At 48.4% G+C, this 24,399-nt stretch overlaps 1 protein-coding gene across 1 annotated transcript in view; it reads right to left on the reverse strand.

The window, feature by feature from the left end:
• Positions 1-24,399, reverse strand: part of RPTOR (regulatory associated protein of MTOR complex 1) — a 101,842-nt gene that overhangs the window by 70,999 nt on the left and 6,444 nt on the right. The window contains exons 2-5 of the mRNA XM_059485972.1: positions 19,629-19,731; positions 17,575-17,657; positions 3,373-3,531; positions 329-475 (exon numbers count right to left, since the gene is read on the reverse strand). Coding sequence (XP_059341955.1) covers positions 329-475; positions 3,373-3,531; positions 17,575-17,657; positions 19,629-19,731 — 492 coding nt within the window. The remainder of the gene's footprint in view (positions 1-328; positions 476-3,372; positions 3,532-17,574; positions 17,658-19,628; positions 19,732-24,399) is intronic.

Below are 24,399 nucleotides of genomic sequence, written 5' to 3' on the forward strand. Positions count from 1 at the left end.
ACCACAACTGCATCAAAATACAGCCCCAGATCCCAGAGTTTTGCAACCAAAAAAATGATGTCTTGTTCACCTCGGCATTCATCTCAGCAGAAAAGACCATTAGGGCCCAAATTGATTCTATTAACATTAACATTTTATTAGTGCTTGTATTAAAAATCATTCCAAGTTTAATGGGATAGCAAACTGAACCAGAAAGATCAGAGTGGCAAAGCTATTCGCAAATTAATTTGCCTTCCAACACGGTTTTAAACACATTTTTCAGTGTACACAGCAAAGCAAGCTTGAACTCCATTTGTGCTCAGTGAAGGGCAGCAGGCTGAGCTCTCACCTCCAGCTCCTGCTCTCTCTGTAGTGCAAACTGCTTGAAGGACTTGACAATGAGGCCGGCGTTGGAGCAGTCGTAGACGAAGATGGAAGGGCTCCCCATCCAGGTCTGCAGGTCGTAGATGGACAGGGGGATGTACTGGGTGTAGTTCTGCGGGGGGAGAGGAGAGGAAAGCACCACTGCAGTCACCAGGGAAGGAGCAGGGCCTGGACTGGGTGCACAAAACCCAACACTGGGTCCACAAAACCCAACTCTGAAAGCCCTAAATAAATCCTAGATTGGAATTATTGGTGAATACAAACCTCAGTCAGGATCTGCCAATAGTGAGGATGTGAGCCCAAGTCAACACAAGCAACAAGCAGATTTTATTGTGGCATTACTTGAAACAACCAACTCTTAAAAAAAAAAAAAAAAAAGCCCAAAACTTTGCCAAGAGTTTTCAGTATCAGATATTTAGAGCTCTGATATGTGCTAACAACTCCAAACAGCATTTAATAGTCCAATTTTATCCCAAATTTCTGCAACACTGATAAAGGATGCAAACCAGCTGTCTTTAATTTAACATCAAACATCTTAAACTGAAAACCCCATCAATAAATCAGGATGGCTAATTAAGCCCCTGCAGCCCATCAGCACTACCCCGCCTGAGCCTAACGAGATGCTTCATAATTTTATTACAGCTTTAGCTTCTGTGCAACTTTCCAAATTATCCATTAAAATTAAAACCAACAAAGCTGCCTTCAACAGAGTGAGGTGCCCACAGTTCCCTTTCTGGAAATAAGGAGGATCTTGTTCCTTGTCTTCCATCTTAATGAACGCCCCCAAATAACTGGAGGCAAGAGGATAAAAATCAGCCACTTAAAACCAGTTCTGAGGAGCCAATCCTGGACCAAGTGAGCTGAAAATATAAACCACAGATTCCTGCCTGCAAAGAGTCAGCACCAAACAGCCAGTGGCTGCCAGCAGGATCCTTTTCAGCTGCAGGCAGAGAGTAACCTGGTGTTCCTCCAAGCCTGAGCTCAGCCCAAAATCCTCAGGAAAAGCTGTGATGTTCCTATTAACATCAGCAAGATGATGGATGGGATCATAACTCTCATTTAAATTCAAGAGACTTAAAATAGCTGTAATAAAACCGGTAAACTTTTTACAAAAATCAAATTTTCAAGGGCACGTATCAGCGTCGATAAAGACAGGAGGTACCATAAACCATGTGTTATGCAAGGCAGGGAGGGGAAAGGCATTTCCAAATCCCAGCTTTGCCCATACATAACAGTTTGGGTTGGTTCATTAACATGAATAGGGAAATTTTGTTGATAAAAGCTGAAGTTTTAGGGAGCTGGAGCTCTGCAAATCACTGTGGGGTGGGATGAGGAATGAACTACCTGTCCTCAGCACAGCCTTTCTTAAGGTCACCCCTCACGTGCAGCACACGCCAAGCCCAGGAAGTTCCACATAAAAACCTGCTCTGACACATCCCATCAAGGACATTTTATGGGCAGGCATTGTTTTACCTTTACATTTCCAAGGCATCTTGCTCCAGCTATGATCAGATTATAGCTCTGATTAATACTGTGGTATTTCCAAGCAGAAGAATTTTATGTTCCAACTCCACTGTGGGGGTCACATAAACCATCCAATTTGCTAATGATATGTAAATGAGGCCGTTTGAAGCAAGAAGGGGTGTTAAAGCAGAGTGGAAGGGTGATGCTTTGGTGCTGCTGCCACCCTGGGCTGGACACACAGTTTGTTCCCTAGAGGAGAAGTCCCTGCTCCAGCACTGCTCCACCATCCCTCTGTGCCCCTTCCCAAAACCACAGCTCAGCTGAAAACTGCTGATGAACAGATTCTATTCCCAGTTGTTTAGAGAACAATCAGAGATATTGAAAATGTGCAGAGAAGCTCCTCAAAATGTCAGAATAAACATGTCTGAAGTAGGGGCAGGTTGATTTTTTTCCTTTTGAAGCCATGTTGAGATTTGCACAGGAGACAGCAACTAAACTAGAACATTGCTCCTTACTGATACAACAACACCTGCAAAACCAAGAAATCTGCCCCATAAGAATCTGTGAAGAAAATATGTAAACACATCTAGAAAGAGAAAATTTTATAGACATGTACAATAGCCCTTACCAACCAATAAACTGAGTCTCACTGTACTGCTCACCAATGAAGTTTAACAGGGTACCTTCTCAAATTTCCTATAAATTCATTACAGCTTTAGCTTCTGTGCAACTTTCCAAATGATCCATTAAAATGAAAACCAAGGAAGCTGCCTTCAACAGAGTGAAGTGCCCACAGCTCCTCTTTCTGGAAATAAGAAGGGAACCATCTTATTTACAGATGGAACCATTGTTCCACGTGTTGCTCCATCTTAACGAACACTCCCAAATAACTTATCAATATAAACAACGTAAATACAGAATGGGCTTTTCCTCCATGAAGAAGTTGAGTCCTGTCTGGTTATTATACAAGTGAGGGTGGGCAGTGCCCAAGGCCAGGTTGGGCATTGTGGCTTGGACACCCTGGGACACTGGGAGGTGGCACTGGGCAGACTTCAGGCTCCCCCCCTCCCACAGCAGTGTGGGTGCAGGAGTCCCAGGCAGCTGTGCCCTGTGCAGGCCGCAGGCTGGCACACCCACCTTGGTGAACACCCAGATGTCCCTGTGCAGGCCGCAGGCTGGCACACCCACCTTGTTGAACACCCAGATGTCCCTGTGCAGGCCGCAGGCTGGCACACCCACCTTGTTGAACACCCAGATGTCCCTGTGCAGGCCGCAGGCTGGCACACCCACCTTGTTGAACACCCAGATGTCCCTGTGCAGGCTGCAGGCTGGCACACCCACCTTGTTGAACACCCAGATGTCCCTGTGCAGGCTGCAGGCTGGCACACCCACCTTGTTGAACACCCAGATGTCCCTGTGCAGGCCGCAGGCTGGCACACCCACCTTGTTGAACACCCAGATGTCCCTGTGCAGGCCGCAGGCTGGCACACCCACCTTGTTGAAGACCCAGATGTCCCTGTGCAGGCTGCAGGCTGGCACACCCACCTTGTTGAAGACCCAGATCTCGCCGTTGACGGTGGGCCGGGGCACGCCGTGCCCGTTGTAGTGGAACAGCACGCGCTCCTCCTTGGCGTTGCGCCGCAGCGACGTGCACAGCTTCTTCACCTCGTCCACCGTGGGGTCCAGGCTCTGCTTGTACCTGGCCTGGGACAGCAGGGACACGGTCACTGCTCACAGCCCCTGCCAACGGGGCCTCAGGTATGAGCCGTTATACTCCCAGAGTCTGTACTGCATTGGTAAAGAACTCTGAATTTTACACAAAGTGTCAGCAGTTCTCTCACAGCTCAGTCACTCAAACCAATCCTTTTCCAGCCCCAGAACCAAGGACACCACTGCAGCTTCGGTACAAAAAGTGTAAACAACAAAAAGGCCCAAAAGGCTCAAAAAGTGCAAACAACAGAGAATTGAGGAGAGCAAACTGAGAGGACAGGACTGAAAAACCTGGAGCTGTAATGGGACAATGCACCCCAATATGGAAATGGAGCAAAACTTATAAAAATGTGAAAACTCCCGACCCATCATCCATCTTGGGTGTAGCCCTAGCTGGGCTCTTGTGCTGCCCAAGGTGGATGCTTTGAGGCATTTCAATAAATCCCTGCTTTATTCTTTAACTCTGTCCAGCCTCTGCTGCAGGTACCCCACACTGCCAATGTTCTGTGTTTCCTTTCCCAAAGCAGTGTGGATAGGAACTGGCTGCTTTGGGAAAGCAAACACAGAACTTTCACAGTGGGGCTGGATAAACAAAGTGTGTCTGCTGCCGTGGGACCCACACACACCAACAGCACGGGCTGGAGGGAGCTCAGCACAGCTCCCAGTCCCACCCAGCCCACTCATTTTTCAATTATTAACATTCAGAAAGCTGTAGGAAGGGGAAACCTGTTTCAGCATTAGCCAGTCTCACAAGTAACCCTTGACCTAATCCTCCAATTCAGACCCTCTCTACACCTCCAACTGAACAAATTCCTTCCCTCTTGGAGAGAGAAAATTGTATAGGTTGGCACCATTCTTGAGACAAAAGGACACAAAAGGCCCAGGAATTTGACATTCACACAGTCGGGTAAGAAGGGAGAAAAGTGATGGAGAGCCCTTGGAAACTGCCCTTTGCCTTGGGAAAAACTGCTGTATTCCCCCAGCCGTGCCTGTGGACACCCTGTTACTGCTCCTGTGAGCACTGAACTCAGGGCACTTTGGAGGATGGAGGGAAAATCAAACTGGCAAAAACCCCAATGCTTCAAACCCCTCTTAGCTTGGCTCAGTTCAAGACACCCAGGTAGGAGCTGGTTTGTCACGCTCAAAAGAGCATTTTTTTGAAGTAAGGCCAAATAACAACAGAAAGTCTTTCAACTGTCCTTTGAAAGACAAAAACCTGGCTCTTTCTATCTTCTTTCAGTCTCTGCAGAGACTGAAACCCCAGAATCACAATAAAAACCTTCAATCTGATGTAGTGAAATAAAGACCCAAGTTTAAGAGCAGGACAAACACACCTCTCCAAGAGCTGCCATTGGGAGCCTGTTTATAAACCAAAACTGCAGAAATTTGGGCTTTTTGGGTTTTTCTCTGCAACAGCCAAAGATGAGAAAATGTTAAAATATCACAGGAAAAGAGGATGAAGGACTTGAATTGTTTATCTGAGAAGCCTGAAGAGCAGATACAGCGCTGCTCAATTAACAGTCAGAGTCTCCAGGCAGCAGGGGAGAGGGAACAATGAATGGCAGCATTTAATGATGGCAACACCCAAGAAAAGCAAGCAAAAGGAGGAAAAATAAGAAGCAAGAAGCAGTGATGTGACACCCTCATCCTTTCTGGGAACCTCAGCACTCAGGAAAGCCCAGAGGCTGCATTAATCTTCCCACCTCCTCCTCTCTGCACTCAGAGCAGTGATGAAGACACTGATTTGCAAAAATGTGCCCCTTAAATCCCAGCCTGGTTGCTGGCAGCTTCAGCAGGCACCCAAAGCACAGTGCTGGGGAATTTCAGCTTTTTCCCCTCAGGAGAACAGGCTCATTCCATCCCTCCTCACGTCCCTGGAGCATCAATATTAAACACAGCTCGCAGTTAATGGAGGTGGATTCAGACTCCAAAACTAAAGTCTGTAGATCTCAATTTCCACACTGCAAACAGATCATTTGGGCCTGGAGAAACACGAGGAGGAGGGAATGGAAAGGAGGGAGGGAGCTGTGAATAAGCACAGTCTGAGCCCTGGTGCCAGCTCAGGACTCTGGTGGGAGTTTTAGCCACGACAAGAACCAGGTATGTGAGTAACACACCAGCCCAGGTGCTGCCTTTTTTGGCTTTTTCTTTCCCCCATCATTATTCCTCTTCCTTCCGTGTCAAGGTGCTGATTCCTTCCCCTCCAGCTCCCAGCAGGAGCTTTCCAGCACTAATGAGGGCAAAAGCCCAAAGCTCTGTGGGGCTTCACCCCAGCAGCTCCTGCAGGTGCCACAGCCCAGACTTGGGGCTGTTCTCCCCTCTTTTCATGATCCAATGCCCTGAACAGCAGGCTGCCCTCGTGCCACCCTCAGGTGCTGCTGACAGGTATGTGCTGCAGCTTGGCAAGGAGCTCCCTGGTGCCATTACAGACAGGACACTGCCCTCCTCACCCTCACCTGGAGCAGCACAGCTGTCCAGAGCACCCTGGTGGGGATGGCAGCTGCTCCTCTGTGAGCTCCTCATCACCTCCTGCCCCACTGGAGAGCTACTGTCCAAGGCAATAACCTGGTGGCCTGATCAGGAGATTCTCGTTATTCTGCTCACACAGCAAAGTCAAAAGTTCTGCTTGTGTATTGTCACATTTCTGTGAAACATTCTGGTTTATCCAGCCTTGTCCCTGTTAACTTGAGACAGTTAGAATGCCAGTTTTTAAAACATTTCACCTCTCAGTGTTGGAACTTCAGGACTGATAAAACACTGTACTGATTTGCAGGAAATGGGAGGAGTTTCAATAGAAAGGAGTCCTGGCACCCAAACCAGGAAAAGAAACCAGTCTGGGGGTTTCTTTTCCTGGTTTGGGTGCCAAAACTCCCAAGTGGTTTTCCTGTGGACATTTCCCATGTGTAATGCTGAAATGGGAAGGGAGATGGTGACACTCTGAAGCATGGTGTCAATCATGCCCTGACATCCCCACAGAATGACCTCCCAAATTACTGCCTGTTTGTTTCACAAGGGATTTACTTCTTTCAAAGGGAAAGGTGCCAGGTGTTACTGCCTAGCAGGGCACAGCAGTGACCTCTCCAACACAGAGGGGAAAATCCCCTTCAGTGGATCCATCGGCTCCTGCCCCACTGGAATGTCAGGATGCACTGGCTGATGAAATTCCCACAGCCCTCTGCATTTTGAGCTTGAATTACTGGCTCTGCTTTGGACACTTCACCCAGTGACAGGATTGCCTTCAATTTTCAATGGACAAGACACCGAGGAGGAGCCCCAGGCAGAGCCCCCTTTCCTGAGAGCCAGGGCTGCAGCAACCCCGTGGCTGTGCCAAAGGGCTTGGCTGTCACCTGAGCACCTCCCCAGCCCAGCTCTGCTCACCCTGCCAGCTGCTGAGGCCAGGGACAGCTCAGGATCAGGGCCCTGAGGAGGAACGGATGCAGAGTGCCAGGGGTGACACAACAGAGGACTGAAGCTGCTGATGTTGCTCAAGTCTCAGTGGCAGTGGAAAGTTCTGGCAGCCAGGCCAGGTTCCATCACCTCTGGCACTGCCCAGCCCAGCAGGCACTGCTGGAGCCCCACAGCTCTGTCAGCAGGGAGATGGACACTTTCCCCTTAAGAAAACATGAGGATAAACCTATTTTCTCATCAAAGCTACAAAATTCAAGTTTCCCCTTTCATTCTGCAGCCCAAGAGCTCAGTCTTTGTTGCAGATGGACTCAGACCACAGCCTGTGTGTGATCCCACGCCAAAACCCCAACCCTGGCCCAGCAGACACAAAGCGTATGAAAAATGCATGACAAATGTCTCTGCTGGCATCCAGAGCCTCTGCTCTTCACAAGCTCTAACATCATCCATCCTCTTCTCATTCAGCAGAACAAATCCTGAAGTCACTCCCCTTTTATCCCCAAGATACCTTACTGAATGTATTCCAAATTTATCCACAGAAGCAACTACTCCAACATTCAGTATTTTATACTGAAACTGCCTTTTACACCTCCTTGCAGAAGAAGGATGCTCCTACCCAGAATCCATAATGAGATATAAAAGCTTTATTTGGCTGGAGACGGAGTTTTTTTTAAACAGCTTCTGGGTGACAAAGAATCCCAAATGCAAGTGGCACACACAAGGCACTGCATGTGGTGAGTGAAAGAAATAAAGCAGAGGCAGTTCAGCTGCAGGGTTTGAGGTTCCAATGCTCCTCCTGAACTGCTGCTCTGGGGGGTCTGTAGGGTCCCCTCCAAAGCAATTCCATGATTCCACACCTGCAGGACATGGACAACCCTGGGATGGAAGGTTTCCTTTCCTGCTGGGTGGGATTTCCTGGAGGAACCAGTCCCAGTTACTCCAGTGCAGAACCCTGCATATCACCTGTCAGCAAAGCCTCCCCAAGGTGGATCCCACACTCTGAGATGGGATTTCCTGGGGGAACCAGTCCCAGTTACTCCAGTGCAGAACCATCACCTGCACACTGGGCTGCCAGCAAAGCCTCCCCAGGATGGATCCCAAACTCTGAGATGCAGCTTTCCCTCATCCTCAGCAGTGTTTCCCCCTAATCCAGATCCCCAGGAGCAGCCCAGGGCGCAGCTGCCTCTTGGAGCAGATCTGCAGCCCAGTTTCCAAAAGCAGAGAGAACATTAAACCTGTGACTCTGCCATGCACACAGCCAGCCTACTCCACATGATTTAATTAAAAGGAATCAAAGCAAGCTAATTATTCCAAGAGAGGGGTTTTGGAACAATGCCCAACTTGGAAAAACTCCACTATAGGAAGCCTCCCAAAGAAGTAAGAGACTGAAACCCAAGAGGAATGGCACCAGCAGCTTCCAGGGCAAGGTGGGCAGGTTGCACACAGCTCTCCTGGCTGAGTTACAAACCCATCCCTGCTGCTCAGGGCTCCATCCTGGATCAGCATCCCTGCTCTTCCCTGGGAATTCAGCCACACTAAGGCAAATATCTCACTCTAAGACAAAGGATAAAACACCCCAGACAGAGATGCTTGAAGACCTGTTAAAGATGAGCACTAAAAATCCTGGATTAAGTTTTCTTTTAAGTGAAGAGCATAAAACTGAATTAATTCATACTCCACTTTGCATGAGGCAGCTGCCAGTTTGATGCAATGTGTTCCTGAGAGTGTCTGGAACAAAGTGGGGCTCAGACACATAAAACAGGCACATGTATGTCAGAAATTCACAGCCAGGATGAACATGTGGTGCACAGAGCAGAGCAGCACCATTATATTTTACTTTTGAAATCTCCTGGACACACTGGAGCATCTAAGCAGCAAACAGGAACATGACTAAAAAAGAAAAAAAGGAAAATTCAAGATAGACCAGACAATTTCAGCAAGCTGAGAAGCCCAGAGCTGGTGCAGCCATCCCCAAACACCGTGGGTGACACAGTGAGACCCCCCAGATCCAACACCCCCATCCCATCTCCAGGAACCAAAAAGTATAAACTGAGTTATCTCAACTATTGAATTACTGAGCATCTCCTGGAGATGGTAAAATCCCTCTGAAAGCACCTGGGTACCAGGAAAGGGGAAAGCAGGAAGAATGACATCAGTGTCCAAAGGAATCCAGAGGAAATCCAGGCTGAGCTCTGAGCTGGGCACGTTGGTGGAATAATAATAAATAAACAGAGCCATGAACAAACACTGGGGAAGAGCCCATTCAGCATCCCTAATGAGAAGCCAGACTTCCCAAATCAAACTCTTATCTTGTAGAGTCTCCTGAAGAAATCAAAGAGCACAGAGATGAGAGGAAGCATCTTTTTGATATAAACCCATTTGGATTCCCAGAGGATATTTAACAAGATCTCAACACAGATTTGGAGGAAAGTCCATATATAAAGACTTGCTGATAAAACAGGCAGGTGGGGGAGAATCCCTAATTTTGTCCGTGGAGGGAAGGCTCCGGGAAGCTCCAAGATGTGTTTGTAGGCTGACTCATGCAGCACAGCCCCAGCCATGCCTGGCAGGGAGGGGCAGGAGCAGTGCCTGCTATGGACAGGGCTGTGCAGGAGGATCTGCACTCACCCATTTCCCTTCCCACTCCATTACTCCAGGCTTTGTCTCCATGTGCTGCCAGGCTGGCCTGCTGCCAGGCCTGCTGAGGGGGAAGCTGTTCTAGTGAAAAACTACAGGCTCCACTCCCAAACAAAAATACTTTGTTCCTTGGTTCATCCAGAACGGTGATTAACAACGCAGCCCTGCACCTCCCCCTGATCCCACTTCAGTACTGACTGAAGCACAGCTCTTCTCCTGCATCAAAGCAAGGCTTGGGATCCTGCATTTACACTGTCTTTGGAGACACAGCAGAGGACAGATGAATTTACAGCTGCTCATGAAGACTTTTGGGTTTGCAGTTCCACAATAAACATCCCGGGGGGGACCTAGGGCAGGATCCCAGGGCAGGACCCAGCAGTGCCAGGGCAGAATTCCAGCCCAGGATCCCAGGGCAGGACCCAGCAGTGCCAGGGCAGGATCCCAGCCCAGGATCCCAGGGCAGGACCCAGCAGTGCCAGGGCAGGATCCCAGCCCAGGATCCCAGGGCAGGACCCAGCAGTGCCAGGGCAGGATCCCAACAGTACCAGGGCAGGATCCCAGCCCAGGATCCCAGGGCAGGACCCAGCAGTGCCAGGGCAGGATCCCAGGGCAGGACCCAGCAGGATCCCAGGGCAGCCTGCAGAGCCCATGGGGCAGACACACCCCGACCCTGTTGTGTGATAAGCTCAGAGATAACTCAGCCCTGTAAGAAGTGACTGCAGCTCATCCCCACTGCCCATCAATCACAAACCCAATCACCTCAAGCCCACGCTGAGATGGCCACAATAACTCCTGGGTTGGACACATCATGCAAATGCAAATTATTCTGAACCATATCCACTGACTCCAAGCTTCTTAATTTTATATTAAAAAAAAGAAAAAAACACCACCTCCTTCAAGGTGTTTTAATTTTAGGCTGTGGGCACATAAAATTACCCTGATACAAATTCATGAGGATTAGGCCAAGATAATAAAAACTGCATATTTAAGTACAAGGGAGTGTGCTGGAAATCCCAAATTGACGTTACAGGCAGCAGCTTAACCTGGTTAACACAGGCCAGGAGAAAACATTACTGATAAAATTATTAGTCATTGCTAACTTGAAAAATATTCATTACAGTGAGAACAAATTATAACTTTGAGATGCTTTAATTTAAATACTAAACTAAGGCAAAGGGAGACTCCTGCCAGTCTGAGGCAATCCTCTGCAGATATATGGGTGCATTTCAAGCCCCTCTCCATCTCCCCTGTGCTGATTCCCTCTGGAGCTGCTGGTGCCAGCACAGGAAGGTGGCATGAGCCAGCTCTGAGCCTGGCACGTCCCCTCCTGTGCCTGCAGCCAGCAGTGGGGACTTTACCTTCCCTCTGCAGTCTCTGACCTTGCTTTCAAGTCCAATGTGAAATGAATTCCAAAGCACCTAATCCTCACTGTGCAGCTCAGGATCCAATAACACTTCCAAAAAAAACGCCTCGGAGCAGTTTGTTCATGAGAACTGATGTTGACAGGAAAGACAAAAATCAGGACAACCAACCTTGAGTTGCTGCTACAATACATCCACAAGACAGGTGTGTTCCTCAGCAGTTACAAGCTGCTTCACACTGCAGGTTTGTGCCAAAGTTCACAGAAATTCCACCCACCAGCCTTCCTGTGTTTGGTACAAATCCTTCCCTCTCTGCTCAAAAACTATTCTGAGAGGGCTGTGTAAATAATTGCTTGCTTTTAAACAGAGGGGATGGTAAAAGAACTCAAACTTCCTTCTCATATGGCAGATCTGCACCCTCAGCCTGGTGACAGCTCGATGGGTCACATCACAGGGTGCCCTAACTGGATTTTAGGAATACCCCAGGCCACATCTTTCAAACCTGCTTAGTCAAACCACCTAACTCCTAAGCAGCAGTGTCAGCTCCATTCCTTCTCTAGAACCTCAGTTTTATGAACTCTTTAAAGGCTCTGCACCTTCCTGGTTGTTAAACAGAAACCTGCACCTTACTGGGAGCCCAGTTCAGGCTGCAGGAGTACAAACTGGTAACCAGTTTGGTTCTGGACCAGTACAAACTGGTAAATTCTCACACTGGCTGTCCTTACACCCTGGCCTGACTGCATTGTGTTCCAGGGAGGAGCTGCAAGGCCGGACCCGTGCAGGGCAAGAACTTCATCTTCTCAATCCTAAATAATTGTTTAGTAATTTCAGTGCTCCTCTGATTGCAAAGTAATTGCTTAATGAAGCAATTTTCTGATTAAAAACACCTTAATGAGTCAGGAGAAGGCAAGCCAATCATTCCAAGGCTTATGCCTTGTTAATCTCCACAGGAAAGGAGTTCAAACCAAAGCACTCAGGATTTCCTCATTCTGCCTTAGAGAGGAGCAGCAATATAAATAAAAATGTGAATAATTTCCTCTTTATCTCTGAGTTTTGCACAGAACTGGTGGTGTTTGTTAGCAGGGAGCTCCCAGTGCCGGTGCCAGTGTCCAGCCCTGCATCCTGCCCAGGGGATCCAGGCACTTTTACGGGGCACGGAGCCCCAGGGTGCTGCCAGGGGATCTGCAGGGGGCTCCTCCCTGTCCCCCATCCCTGGCATTCTGCACTCCCCCCAGCACAAAGCCAAGGTGCTTTTAAATAGGTCACCCGGAGCTGGGTGGTAATTACAGAAACACGTTAATCAGCTTTGCCAGGCAGAGCTGCTTTGCTCTCCAAGAGCCTTTTCCTGTCAGCTCTTTCTTCCCATCTCTGACAAGCTGACATCAATGGTCACAGAAAGCACCCTCAAAAGCACAAACCTTCCTCCCCGCCAATTCTGGCCCCATTCTGATGGCAGAGGACAAACCAAAACAGACGTGAAGGACGAAACGTGGGAAATGAAGTTATTGCCAGAAGTGTGGAGGGGAAGGCAAGGCCTTTGAGAGGAGTTCAGATGCTGGGTGATCTCCTCCTTCCAGCACATCCTGCCCACAGAGCTCCAGCCTGCAGCAGGTGCAGAGACCCACAGGATTTCAGATTTCCCCACTCAAGTGACTTTCAAGTTTGCTGACTGGGCTCCAGCGTGGCTGCAGTGCATGGCCAGCTCAGCTCCCAGAACAGCCCAGTGCCACTGCCTGCTCTCTGCAGCTTCTGGACACGTTCCCCACAGCACTCCCTGCCTCCAACCACTTTTTTCCTTTTTGTGACTCATTTTTCCAGGAGAATCTCTGAAAAATCAGTATTAAGTACACCACTGCTGCAAATTCACAGTTTCCACTTTCAGTGGCGTGTTAAAGATTTATCAGTTTGGGGGTTTTTTTTCTCACTATCAAAAGCATTCAAACATGAGCTGTAGCCAGAGCTGCAGCAGGGAGCTCCTCCCTGGCACAGCCAATTCCCAAATCCTCACTTATCCCTGCTCCAGGGGCCCTGCCAGGTACAGCTGCTCCCAGAGCAGGCAGGAGGAGCCCCGGGTGAGGACTCATTCCTCCTCATTTTCCCCATATTCCCAAGGCACTAAAGAGTGGGCTCATCCCTTGGAACCTGAAATCTGTGCTTCCCTGGCCCAGTGCTTCCAGAGGGGTTTTCAGTGAGGCAGTGACACTCTGACCACGACAGGTTTTCAGACAGAAGGACAGCAATAATTGGGTTTCACAATTAGACAATTAGACTTGTTGACTCCACTTCTGTGGCAGACTATTTTTTTCCCTGAATAAAAGCCCTGCTGGTTTATGCTGAAGACAGTTGATCTTTAACAAGACAGCAAAGGATTGATACAGCAGAATTTTGCAGAGCCTGATATAGCTGCCAAATTCAAGAGGCTGTTGGGAAATAAAAACCAACAAACATAGTCCTCTAAGGAAAACCTGGGTTTGTTAAACAAGGTCACACTGTCTTTTTGGTTTTTTCCTTCCTATTCATTTTCTTCTTGCATGTTCCTACATCTGCAGATATCTCCTACTGGAGACCAAGCACAGGTTTTTCCATGCTCCCCTTTGGAATTCTACAGTATTTCTTCTGCAGGAGCAATTAGTATTTGCTGTTGTTTTAAAAGAAAAACTCCACAGAAATAAAGGAAAAGTATGACTCACTGAGAGACCAATAATTAGGTCATGTGTTCAATTAGTTTTCATGCTTAAGTAGTTACTCTTTAGGAAATGCTCCCCCTTTGATGTGCAGCAGCAACTTCCCAATTAATTAGGCAGAAAAAAGCAATGAAGGAATGAAACCTCAGACACCGAATCAAAGCCCAGAGATCTCTAATGAGGGGAACAACAGCATCAACAACAGACAACATGCACTAAAAGGTAGAGCCTTTCAATGATCCACTTCAAGTATCTCGGCTGTACTTCCTTTGAAATGAAGAGAAAACTGTTGGGAAGCAGACTAGAAGAGAGGGAGAAGCAGCCTGTTTGATCAGAAAATCACTGTTTCCTTGAAGGCCTGCCACAAAAGAGATAATTTATCCATATTGTGGGAGATGTGCCCTCAGAGACCATCACTCCCTGGTGCAGACAGGAGGCAGCACACAGCGGGTGAGACTGGATCAGACAGCAATGGGAAAGCCCTTTCCTCACAAGCTGCCCAAGGAGCCACGTTCCAGCTGCAGGCATTCCCAAACACCAGCTCTTGCTTTCAACCACCCTTCCCAAAGGCTTCCTAAAAGTTTATTTAATCTTGTCTTCTAGATTTCCCCAGTCCCTTCCCCATGCAGGATTTCCATCCCCCTTCATGGCTCAGAGATCTCCCTCACCCCAGGGATGCCCATTCAGGTATAATCCATTCAGCTCTAATGAAATCAGCTCCTTCCAGGAGAGAATTAACACAGCCCCAACGACTCTCTTAGAGAAAAAGGAGGAAATTGAGAGAAGAAAAAGGGAGGCAGAACCGTAGCACTCGAATTAAAAAATCAATACTGTAATTGACTTTGTTTTATGCAGGCAAGCGGGTGTAAGGGGGATGTGGAGGCTCAGTCCCTTGGCCTCACTGGTGTGGGTTGGTGCAGAGGGAGTGCTGATGGCATATCACTGCTTTGGGGGCAATCCTACAGAGCTACAGACCCCTCACAGTCCATTCAGCTGCTTCTCAGAGGATGTAAAACCCCTCACTGCACAGGAGAGGTGCCCTGCAGCTGGAAGGTCTCTGTACAGAAGATCCCAGTGCAGCAGCTCAGCTGGAGCCATGCAGGAGCTGTGTCTGCATCCTCACCTCTCCTAGGAATGTTATGAACCGCAGATTTTGGCCTGGCTGGCAGCACTGGGAGAGCTCAACAGAGATTAAAGGTGAAAAGCACCTGGTGCAGGAGTGCCACTGGGATCTGTGCACCACTGAAATCCCAACAGAAGCAGCAAAATGATGGAGTGAAGGAGGAAAAACTCCTTTGAGTGCTCTGGTCAGTTTGGAGTTAAAGGGAGAACCTGGCCAAAAGCCAGACCTAACGAAGAGGGAAAAAAATCTATAATTTCATGCAAATTTAATAAGCATATGGTCCAGACTACTTCATAGCAGGTCCTGAATTATGTAAAGTGTGCCTCATCCAAGCCCAGCCTTTGGCTGCATGCACACCCACAGGGATGGAGGCACAGGGCCCTGGGCTGGCTGGGCAGGAGATGGGCAGCAGGGGAACAGGGGAGCAGAGCCAGGCAGCAAATCCATGCCTGGCTCAGGGATCAGGGCACACAGGGGCTTCACACACAGCCTGCAGGGTGCAGGAACTCAGTGCCCCAGCCAGCAGAACCCCCTGGTGCTCCCCAGCCAGACTGGGCTTGCAGAGCAGTAATTCCTGCTCATAAAAATCCCCACCAGCTCCTGCATGCCATAAACCATCCCACTGCAGCAGCACTGGCAGCTCACAGCCCTGCTTGCAAAGGCTCTTGACTCTTGAGCTAAAGCAAGTCCCTGCTTTGCAGTGGCACAAGGTGCAGTGCTGCCAAGAAATCTGAATTTACACCCCAACAACAGGGAAATATTTGCTGCTCCCTGCCAGCACAGCAAAGCTGGGCCCTGGCTGGGCACCTGCTACAGAGCTGCACCTCACACAGGCAGGGCTCTGCAGAGGGTCAGCAACTGAGAAATCCAATTTCAACATGATTACCTAAATATTTTAAATACCCCTGCCTAACACAGGGGTTCTGCAGGGACACTGAATGGGGCCAGCACCAGATAAATCCCATTTCAAAATGATCAATTCCTTACCTAAATATTTTAAATACAGGGTACACCTCACACAGGCAGGGTTCTGCAGGGGCACTGAAGGGGGTCAGCAGCTGAGAAATCCCACTCCAACATGATCAATTCCTTATTTAAATATTTTAAATACAGAGCTACACCTCCCACAGGGCTACTGAATGGGGTCAGCACCAGATAAACCCCATTCCAACACGAACAATTCCTTACCTGAATATTTCAAGCACAGAGCATGTGAGCACCATCCCACAGAAACTCCGTTTATTTTATTCTGGGCAATTCTGTCTCGTTTCCTGGTGCTGCCAGCCGCAGCCCCAGCTCCTGCAGCCCTTCCCTCCCCAGTGCCTGCAGGTCCCAGGGAAGGTTTCCCCTCTCCCAGGCATTACCGGGCCCTGTGCTCTTCACTTTCACTCCCTTCTCTCCTTCCATCCTCAGCTGCTTAAGCAGCCCCTTTGATCCCTGTAATTGAGCCTCTTTCCAGATTACCCTCAGCTTTAACCCTTCCCTGCCCAGCAGAGCTTAAGCCCCAAGCCCAAGGGGGTGTTAGTGTAGAGCTGTCTCGGTTTTCCTTCCACTTTTTCACTGGCATCTCAATTAAATCTGCACCGAATTGCAGGAACTCTGTGCTTGTTCAGGGAAGCCTTTATCAAGACAGATCGAGCCCACGGCTCTGTCATCTCCTACCCTCTCCCCCAGTACAATCTTCATTTGAGAACTGCATGAAATGACTGAATATTGCTTAACTGCAGGATTTTGCAGAGGAAACAACAGCTGAAGTGGTTTCTACTCCCGCAGCACACAAATTTATGTAGCTACACAACAATAAAGCAAAGTCTTAAATTTAATCAGAACAAATACTTCAAGCAATGGCAAGCTGATAAATTATTTAGAAAGGGGCTCAATAAGACCTGGAAGGAAATATCCATCAGCTGTGCAGCCTGGGAGCTTCCAGAAACAAGGAATTTTCATGTTTTACCCCTTGTGCAGATTTCTTACAGAAAAGCTGTTTGCACTGAGCAAAAGGGGGATGTTTGAACAGAAGGACCGGCTGGCAGCAGTGCCACAGGACTGGTCACACAGTGGTCACCACTGCCACCATCCATGCCAGCAATCAGCACCCCTTGTGCATTCCCAACAAGGAGCTGATGGCAGCAGCTCCAGCTGGGAATAGCAGCTGTTTCAGAAGATTGTTATGATTTGCTCTTTTCTCCAGATTGCCTGGTTTCCCCCAAATTGTCTTCCTTCCATCCACTCCTCAACCATTCCAAGCCCCCAAGAAACAGACCAAAGTGGATGTATTAGTATTTATATGAAAGCTCTAGGAAATTCAATAATGCTGCTATTGTTTTATTGCAGATGGCACACCAACTTCTCTTTATTACTGCAGAAAGCTCCAGAGCCCTGTGGAGTGCAATAAAGCAGGACGTGTTTGGCTTTGCAATGTGTCAGGGCTGTGCCTTCCTGCAGGAACCAGGAACCAGCCCAGCTCTGGGATTGCCTCCACCAGGCCCACGCAGGGAGCCTGCTGCTCCTGAGCTGGCCTCCTCCCCAGCCAGAACACAGAAAACACGGCTTGTTTTCACCCCTGCTCCAACATGCTTTTCCTCCTCTTTGATTCCAGGCGCTTTTTCAATTTTCTGCTAAATTCTCGGGCTGTTGGGGTTTGAAAATTGTCAATGTGCCACGAGGAAAAACACAAAAAGGAAATTCTCTTGTCTTAGCTGTACACGAATATCTGCCATAAAAGCTCCAAGACACAAATACCCTTGGAAACCCTTGGAAACAAACCCCCAGGCTGGGTGGAGGAGAGGCCCCAGGCAGGGCAGCCCCAGCAGCAGCCCACACTCACCCTGGGCTGCCAGTTCTCGTACTGCTTCTGCAGGTTGGCCCCGATGGTCTCCAGAGCTTTCTGAGGCCCCATGGACAGAGGATCTGGGAACAGAACACACAGCAGCAGCTTCAGCCCAGCGCAGCACTCAGGGATGTTTCCATGCAGGTTCCTTTCATCATCAAACTCACTAACACCTTGTTCCTCCTGGAATTTACTCCCAAAAACTGTCCCCAAATTCCTCAGTCCAACAAAAATCCAGCTCCGTTACAGACTGTCAGATGTGGAAGATTTCTCTCACTGAGGTGCAGAACACAATTTTGTTTTGAAAGACAGGAGAGGCACTGCATTTGTTTCTTTTAATAATGAAATAAGGTTTCTATTGTAAATAATGACAAGAGCTCAAATTGGTTAAATATTTGATGACAAACATTTTCTGTTGATGAATGCAAAATCCTGCTTCATTTACTTCCTTTGCTTCCTTTGCAGAGATTGTGTGCCATTTGTAATATTTAAGAAGTTAATTTTATTGCTAGATAATTACCACAATCCATACATAGCAATACAATTCCAGGCCATGTGCTTTATTCAAACACCATGGACATGTAATTAAACAATTAACAAGTTTTCTTTTTAAAAAAAACCCTACAAGCTAATATTTTCCCATTTAATATCAATTATTTTAAAAGCACTAAACCAGATCAGTGAAGGGTTTTTTTCCCAGTTTTTGCAAACATACTTTTGTTAGAAACAAAATGTAATAGAGCAGGATGAAGGCAGGATTTTGAGTTATTTTTCTTTACTGAATAAAAGCTGCACGTGGAAGGAGCAGCAGGAGCTGCACGTGGCTCTGCTCAGAGGGCATTTGTCACCAGGGGTGACCCCAGCTCAGGTGTGAACAGCAGCAACTGCACCCCAGAGAGCTCCCCAGCCCCTGCACATGTGGCACAGACATTTCTGCACCCAGAGTTCCCTGCACATGTGGCACAGACACCTCTGCATCCCCGTGCTCCTCAGACCGATGGCACAAAAACATCAGATATTTCCCCAATTACCTTTTTCAGAGATTTCAAGTTGGCTGCAAGTGGAAGGAGCACTTGTGTGCATAAACAAACTGAAAATTTAATTACAAAACTGCGTTCAAAATTCTCTTTGCTAATGATAGGCACTAATGACTTTATTTAAATGCCTCTGCAATGCTCCTCTGCTCGTGTATCAATGAGACATCAGGGCTGTGCTCTGCTCTCAGGCACCTGCTTGTGCCTGCTCAGGGCTTCCAGCAGCACTTCAGGTTAAAAACCTGAGGTGCTGTGATTCTCAAGGCAGGTAAGAAAGGTTAGAAAACCTGCTGGAAGTTTGTAAAGAGGTTCTGTTTGTGCAGTGATCACTTTGCCCCTGGGGCTGTCAGAGCCCTGGATGTGCTGGAGGCTGAGCATTCCCAACTCCTACAGAAAACCCAAGCCTGAGAAAGCTTCTGTACACAAGATATTTCCTTCTAATATTGCTTCAGAATTGTCTCATCTTGATAATTAGACTTTTTTCTCCAAAACCAAGGAAACTTATTTTCTTCACAAAAACCCAAGGAACTGAGTGCAATGCTGCATGAAAGCAGCAAACCCAGGTGTTGAACTGCTGGCAAAACATCCTTGGGAACAATTCCAGGTCTCCTGAATGATTCCAATTAAAACAGGCCCAGAGCAGCTACCTCAAGGTGTTTCACAGAGCTCACTGCTCTGCTGGCTGAGGCAGGGAAGGGGCACTGAAAGCTCTGCAGATCCCAGCACTCTGAAGGTCTCTGCTCAGAGATTTCCTTCAGGTATTTATAAATCTAAAACAATTACAAGCAAGCAAAGCAGCTCATTAACAGCTGTTTTTCTCCATGGTATCTCATTTCAGAGCACAGCAGGAGAGATGACCCACGGCAGCAGGTGGAGCTGGACTCTTCATTAACCCAGAGGAAAATCACATCCCACATTTCCCTCCGCTCAGCCCAGTTTCAAGGCCTGGCAGCGCACGATTTTGGGCTGGATGCTGTGTCTGTGGGAGCAGGGGAGCCTGGGGCTCTGGGCACTCACCAATCCAGCACTCCAGGCGGGCACACGGAGTTGTTTTCACCACGTCTGGGGGGTCCACGCCCACGTTGAGGCACAAAACTAAGGCAACACTGACAGTCTTCATCTGCAAAGATAAGAGCACACACAGCCTTAGAGCAGAACAGCAGCCCTGGGCTCCAAACCTCACCCTCCCACAACTTCTGCAGGGCTTCAGCCAACCTCTCCCACCTGCTCTGGCACATGGACTATTTAAAGCAAGGCCTGACTGGTGAAATTTTTCATTTTTTTATTAGAACAGTACTTAGACTCCATGTTACTATTTTTGTTATTATTTCCAGAGCCCATTCTTCTCTTTCTGAGCGTAGAGATGGATCCCAGTGAACTTCTGCTACTCATCTTAAATTAGCTATTGTCCAGCTGAAACACATTATTAAAACATGAGGCAGTGCTATTCAGGGCCCCTGACCAATATTATAATGCAATGTGTGATCTCTAATATTGAAACTAAAAGAATTACAATGGAAAAACCCCAAGTGACAAACAAAACCGTGAAAAAAATTAAACAAACAAACCAAAACAAATGTATTTAGTGCATGTTTTATTTTGTTTTCTTCACGTGTTGGGTTTTCTTGGAGAGCCCTGTAAGGAGGAGTCCTGGCTCCAGCTGCTGCTCCACGTGGGCTTATCCCATCCAGGCACCCCAAATGTACCAACCCAAACCCACCCATCCCCAGCTGGGACCCAAAACCTGCATTAAACCAATGACAAACCACCTTGGCCAGCTAAAAATACTGGAAATTATCACTCCACATCTTTATGGGTTTTTCCTAGACTCCCTCATGCCAACACCCAGCCAGAGGAGGAAAGCAGAAGCGGTGCTGAGGCTCTCAGTGATTCCAGGCATTCAGGGCTTGCCTGCAGCAAGGCCACCCACATCCCCACCTCCCCAGGGTGCTCCGTGCAATCCTCAGCAGCAGGGGAAAAGAAATCCCAAATTTCACACTTAGGGAAAACCCTAGAGCCACATAAATGTGTAATTTATCCAGAAACTGGAGCAGCCAGACACCATTCACAGGCTCTAGACCAGGACAGAAATCCTGCAGTTTCCTCACTCCCATGGCCATGATGGGAACATGGAATAAAAAAGCAGCAAGAACTGTGGTTTGTGGCCTCATCCCAAGCCCTGCTCTGGCTAACAAACCCTGCAGTCCTGTAGGAGCTCCTCGTGCCAGGAATCACTCAGCACTCTGCAGCAAGGGTTGGAAACAGGAGTTCCCTGAGCAGGATGTGCCCATGGATGGCATGGAAGCCTAAAGCTGCAGCTCAGCACTCAGGACATAGAAACAGGAGCCTGGGCAGGAATTCCCTCATCGGGATGTGCCCACGGATGGGTGGATGCCCAGAGCTGCAGTTCAACACTCAGGACATGTCCCTTAGAGCACTTTGTCACCATTAGGGACACCCCAGAAAAAGCAGAGCCAGGAGCAGCTGCAAGGTGCAGCCCAGCCCTGCAGACCTTGACTGCCCTGAGCAGCTCAGAGTGCCCTGGAGCACCCAAAACCACCCAAAACCACCCCCAAACTCCCTGGGCACTGCAGAGCCCCTGCCCTGCCCTGGGGACACCTCCCCAGGCAGCCCAGGCACTGGCAGCCCCCAGGGAAGCCAGGGAGCTGCAGGGTGGCAGGGCATGAACACTGCCAGGCCATCCACGCTGCCACACGCACGCTCAGCACCCCAGGGAAACACAGAAAACTACACACAAAATGACTTATTAGACCTGGAAACACATAAATCACTCCTGCAAGAGAAAGTATCCTGCCAAGCAATCTTCTCCATCTCATTTATTTATTGTTTCCCATTTGCACTCTAATACTGACTTATTTTTCAGTATTTTGCTGGTAACGTCTGATTGGTGGCTGATCCTGAACAGGCTGGCATTTATTTTCCATTCCCAGGTTCAGGCTTTTAAATAAGTGTTTCTCCTGGAAAACTGACAGCAAAGCCAGGAGAGGAACAGGAACTGATCCCAGAGACAAATGGGGTGATTTCCCCTCTGCCCTGAGGGATGGAGAGCCTTGCACTGCACAGCGTGGGCTGTGCTGGCAGGAGCTCACCTGAGAGCACAGCCCATCCCTCTGCCTCTCCCTGCTGCTCCCAGGGAGCATTTTATCCTCAGTATCCCATCCAGCCCTGCCCTCTGGCAGTGGGAGCCCATTCCCTCTGTCCTGGCACTCCATCGCTTGGAAATTGTGCCTCTCTGCATTTCTTATCATCTCCTCCAGGCCCTGCAAGGCCACAGTGAGGTCACCCCAAAGCTTCTCCTGCGCAGGTGAGCAATGCCAGCTGTGCCAGCCTCTCCTCCCAGCAGAGCTGCTCCATCCCTGGCATCATCCTAGAGCCCAGGTGAGCAATGCCAGCTGTGCCAGCCTCTCCTCCCAGCAGAGCTGCTCCATCCCTGGCACCATCCTGGAGCCCAGGTGAGCAATGCCAGCTGTGCCAGCCTCTCCTCCCAGCAGAGCTGCTCCATCCCTGGCATCATCCTAGAGCCCAGGTGAGCAATGCCAGCTGTGCCAGCCTCTCCTCCCAGCAGAGCTGCTCCATCCCTGGCACCATCCTGGAGCCTCCCCTGGGCTCTGCAGCAGCTCCAGCTCTGCAGGTGGGGTCTCACCTGAGGGGCACAGGGGACAATCCCTGTCCTGCTGCCCATGCTGGGCTCAGCCCAGGCTCAGGAGGGGTTTGGGGGGGACAATGCAGGTGACTGATCAAAAAAAATCCAATAATGCTTTTCCCATTTCCGAACTCTTTTGGAACACACCAGACACTTCACTGCATATTTAAAGGTTCCTAATGCAAGCAGCACGAGGACATTCTCATCTGTCATTAAGACAGTGGAAATTTTCTTTCCCCCGTTTCAGGAGTACATCCATCAGAATACATTTCCATGGATTTTTTGTTGGAATTAAAAAATGAAGCAGGAGAACATTTGGTGAGTTTGTAAGAAAACCAATATCCAAAATGCCTTGTCAGCAGAGGCTCAAGCTCAAACCACAGCAGCTCTTACTGAGGGCTCTGCACTTTGGAGTGTCATTTGTATGTTAAAAAATGGGCTACAACTCCCCAGCTTGTACTGCATCCCATTTGCAGTGATTTAATAACGCTGGGTCACAACCTGCAATCCTGAAATGGCCAAATCCACTCGGGCAAAATGCTCTTCCTGAGGAGTGATGGCAGAGAATTCATCCCAATCCATCAGAAATGGGATGGGGGAGCAGAGGGAGTTCTGTGTCTGCTCAGGGAGAAGCTGCTTATTAAAGCATTTGACACTAAAATTTACATCTTATGCTAAAGACCTTCTAAAATATTCCTAATTCACCTCTTATTTCATTTAGAGGCCAAACAGATCTGCAGGTGATACAGTGCAATATCTGCAGGTATTTTCAGCTGGGAAAAAACCATTATGTTCAGAGTTTGATTGAAAACGTGCAGGTTTACCATCCCAGGGAGCCCACCTGATGCACTGGAGCATCCCTGGGGTGGCTCCAGGCCAGGCTGGAACCAAGGCACACATTGATTTCAGGGTGAGACCAGGTCTGGAACTCAGAGCCACAGAACTGCTTCATATCCTAGTTCAAGTAATACCAAGAAGAAGTCAGTGCATTTATGAGAAACTCTGCATTTTGTGGCACATCTCAGACTGGACGTTTTAGACCCCATTAATATTTGATTTTCACACTGCAATTTGCAAGCTGAAAATATTCTGCTTAAACATTACCCAGATGAACACTCAAGTGTTAGAAACCTGCCTGGGTTTATGCCAGTAAGTTCAAATTGCTTCTGGGAGTTAATACAAACACAAGATTAGGTCAGCATTAAACTGAAATATATGAGGCTACGTTATTTTACAGAGTTGAGGATGAACTTATCAGCCTTAAACACAGATCCTGAGACAAATTTCCAAACTCCAAATCCTGGTGTGAGTCTCATTTGAAAACCCTCCCTGGCCAGGAGGATGTGTCCTGCTTGTGCAGGAAATTCATTCCCTCCTTGAAGCCTTTTTTTCACATTTTTCTCTACCCACATTTAGAGATTTAACACAAATCTCTTCCCCACCAGCGAGGTGTTCCTCAGGTAACTCCTGACTGTGGGCTCCTTTGGAGAGCTGCCACGAAATGTTCCATCAAGGAGGTCTCCAGAGAGAGCAGAACAGCAACATTTAACAGGAGGAAACATTGTTCTCCCTTGGGTTCAGTTCACTCTGCAACACCAGAGGTTCCTGTTTGTTCTTTGCCAAACTTCCCTTTTTTTGGGCTCCCAGCTGAGAGGTGACAAGTGGTGACATCAGTCCTGCATCATCCCCAGGGCTCTGGCACCACCTTCCACTGAGGAACAGTGGAAATCAGCCTGAAATCAGCCTGAAATCAGAAAGGGCTGAGGGTTCTGAAATCAGTCTGAAATCAGAAAAGGCTGAAGGTATTGAAGGCAAGCCAAGCCTTGCAGTCCCCCACAGCTGCACAGAACCAGTGCCAGGCTCCTGAAGGAATGGTTCCCTCCCTATCCCACCTGGACAGGACTTTCCCCCAGCCAGGGGAACACAGCTCCCTGCTGCCCCTTCAGCTCCTGCACCACTTGCAAGGTAAAGCACCTTAAAAGAAGAGCTTTCAGGTTCGAGGAATTTTTTTTAATGTAAAGTTTTAGATAAATAAATTGTTAAGGAAAAAAAAAATAATCTCCGTGTGCTTCTCCACAGCAAGAGAAGCAGCAGAATGCAAAGAACTCCTTCAAGCTGGCATTA

Source organism: Ammospiza nelsoni, chromosome 19 (genome assembly GCF_027579445.1).
Source record: "Ammospiza nelsoni isolate bAmmNel1 chromosome 19, bAmmNel1.pri, whole genome shotgun sequence".
NCBI classification, from domain to species: Eukaryota; Metazoa; Chordata; class Aves; order Passeriformes; family Passerellidae; genus Ammospiza; species Ammospiza nelsoni.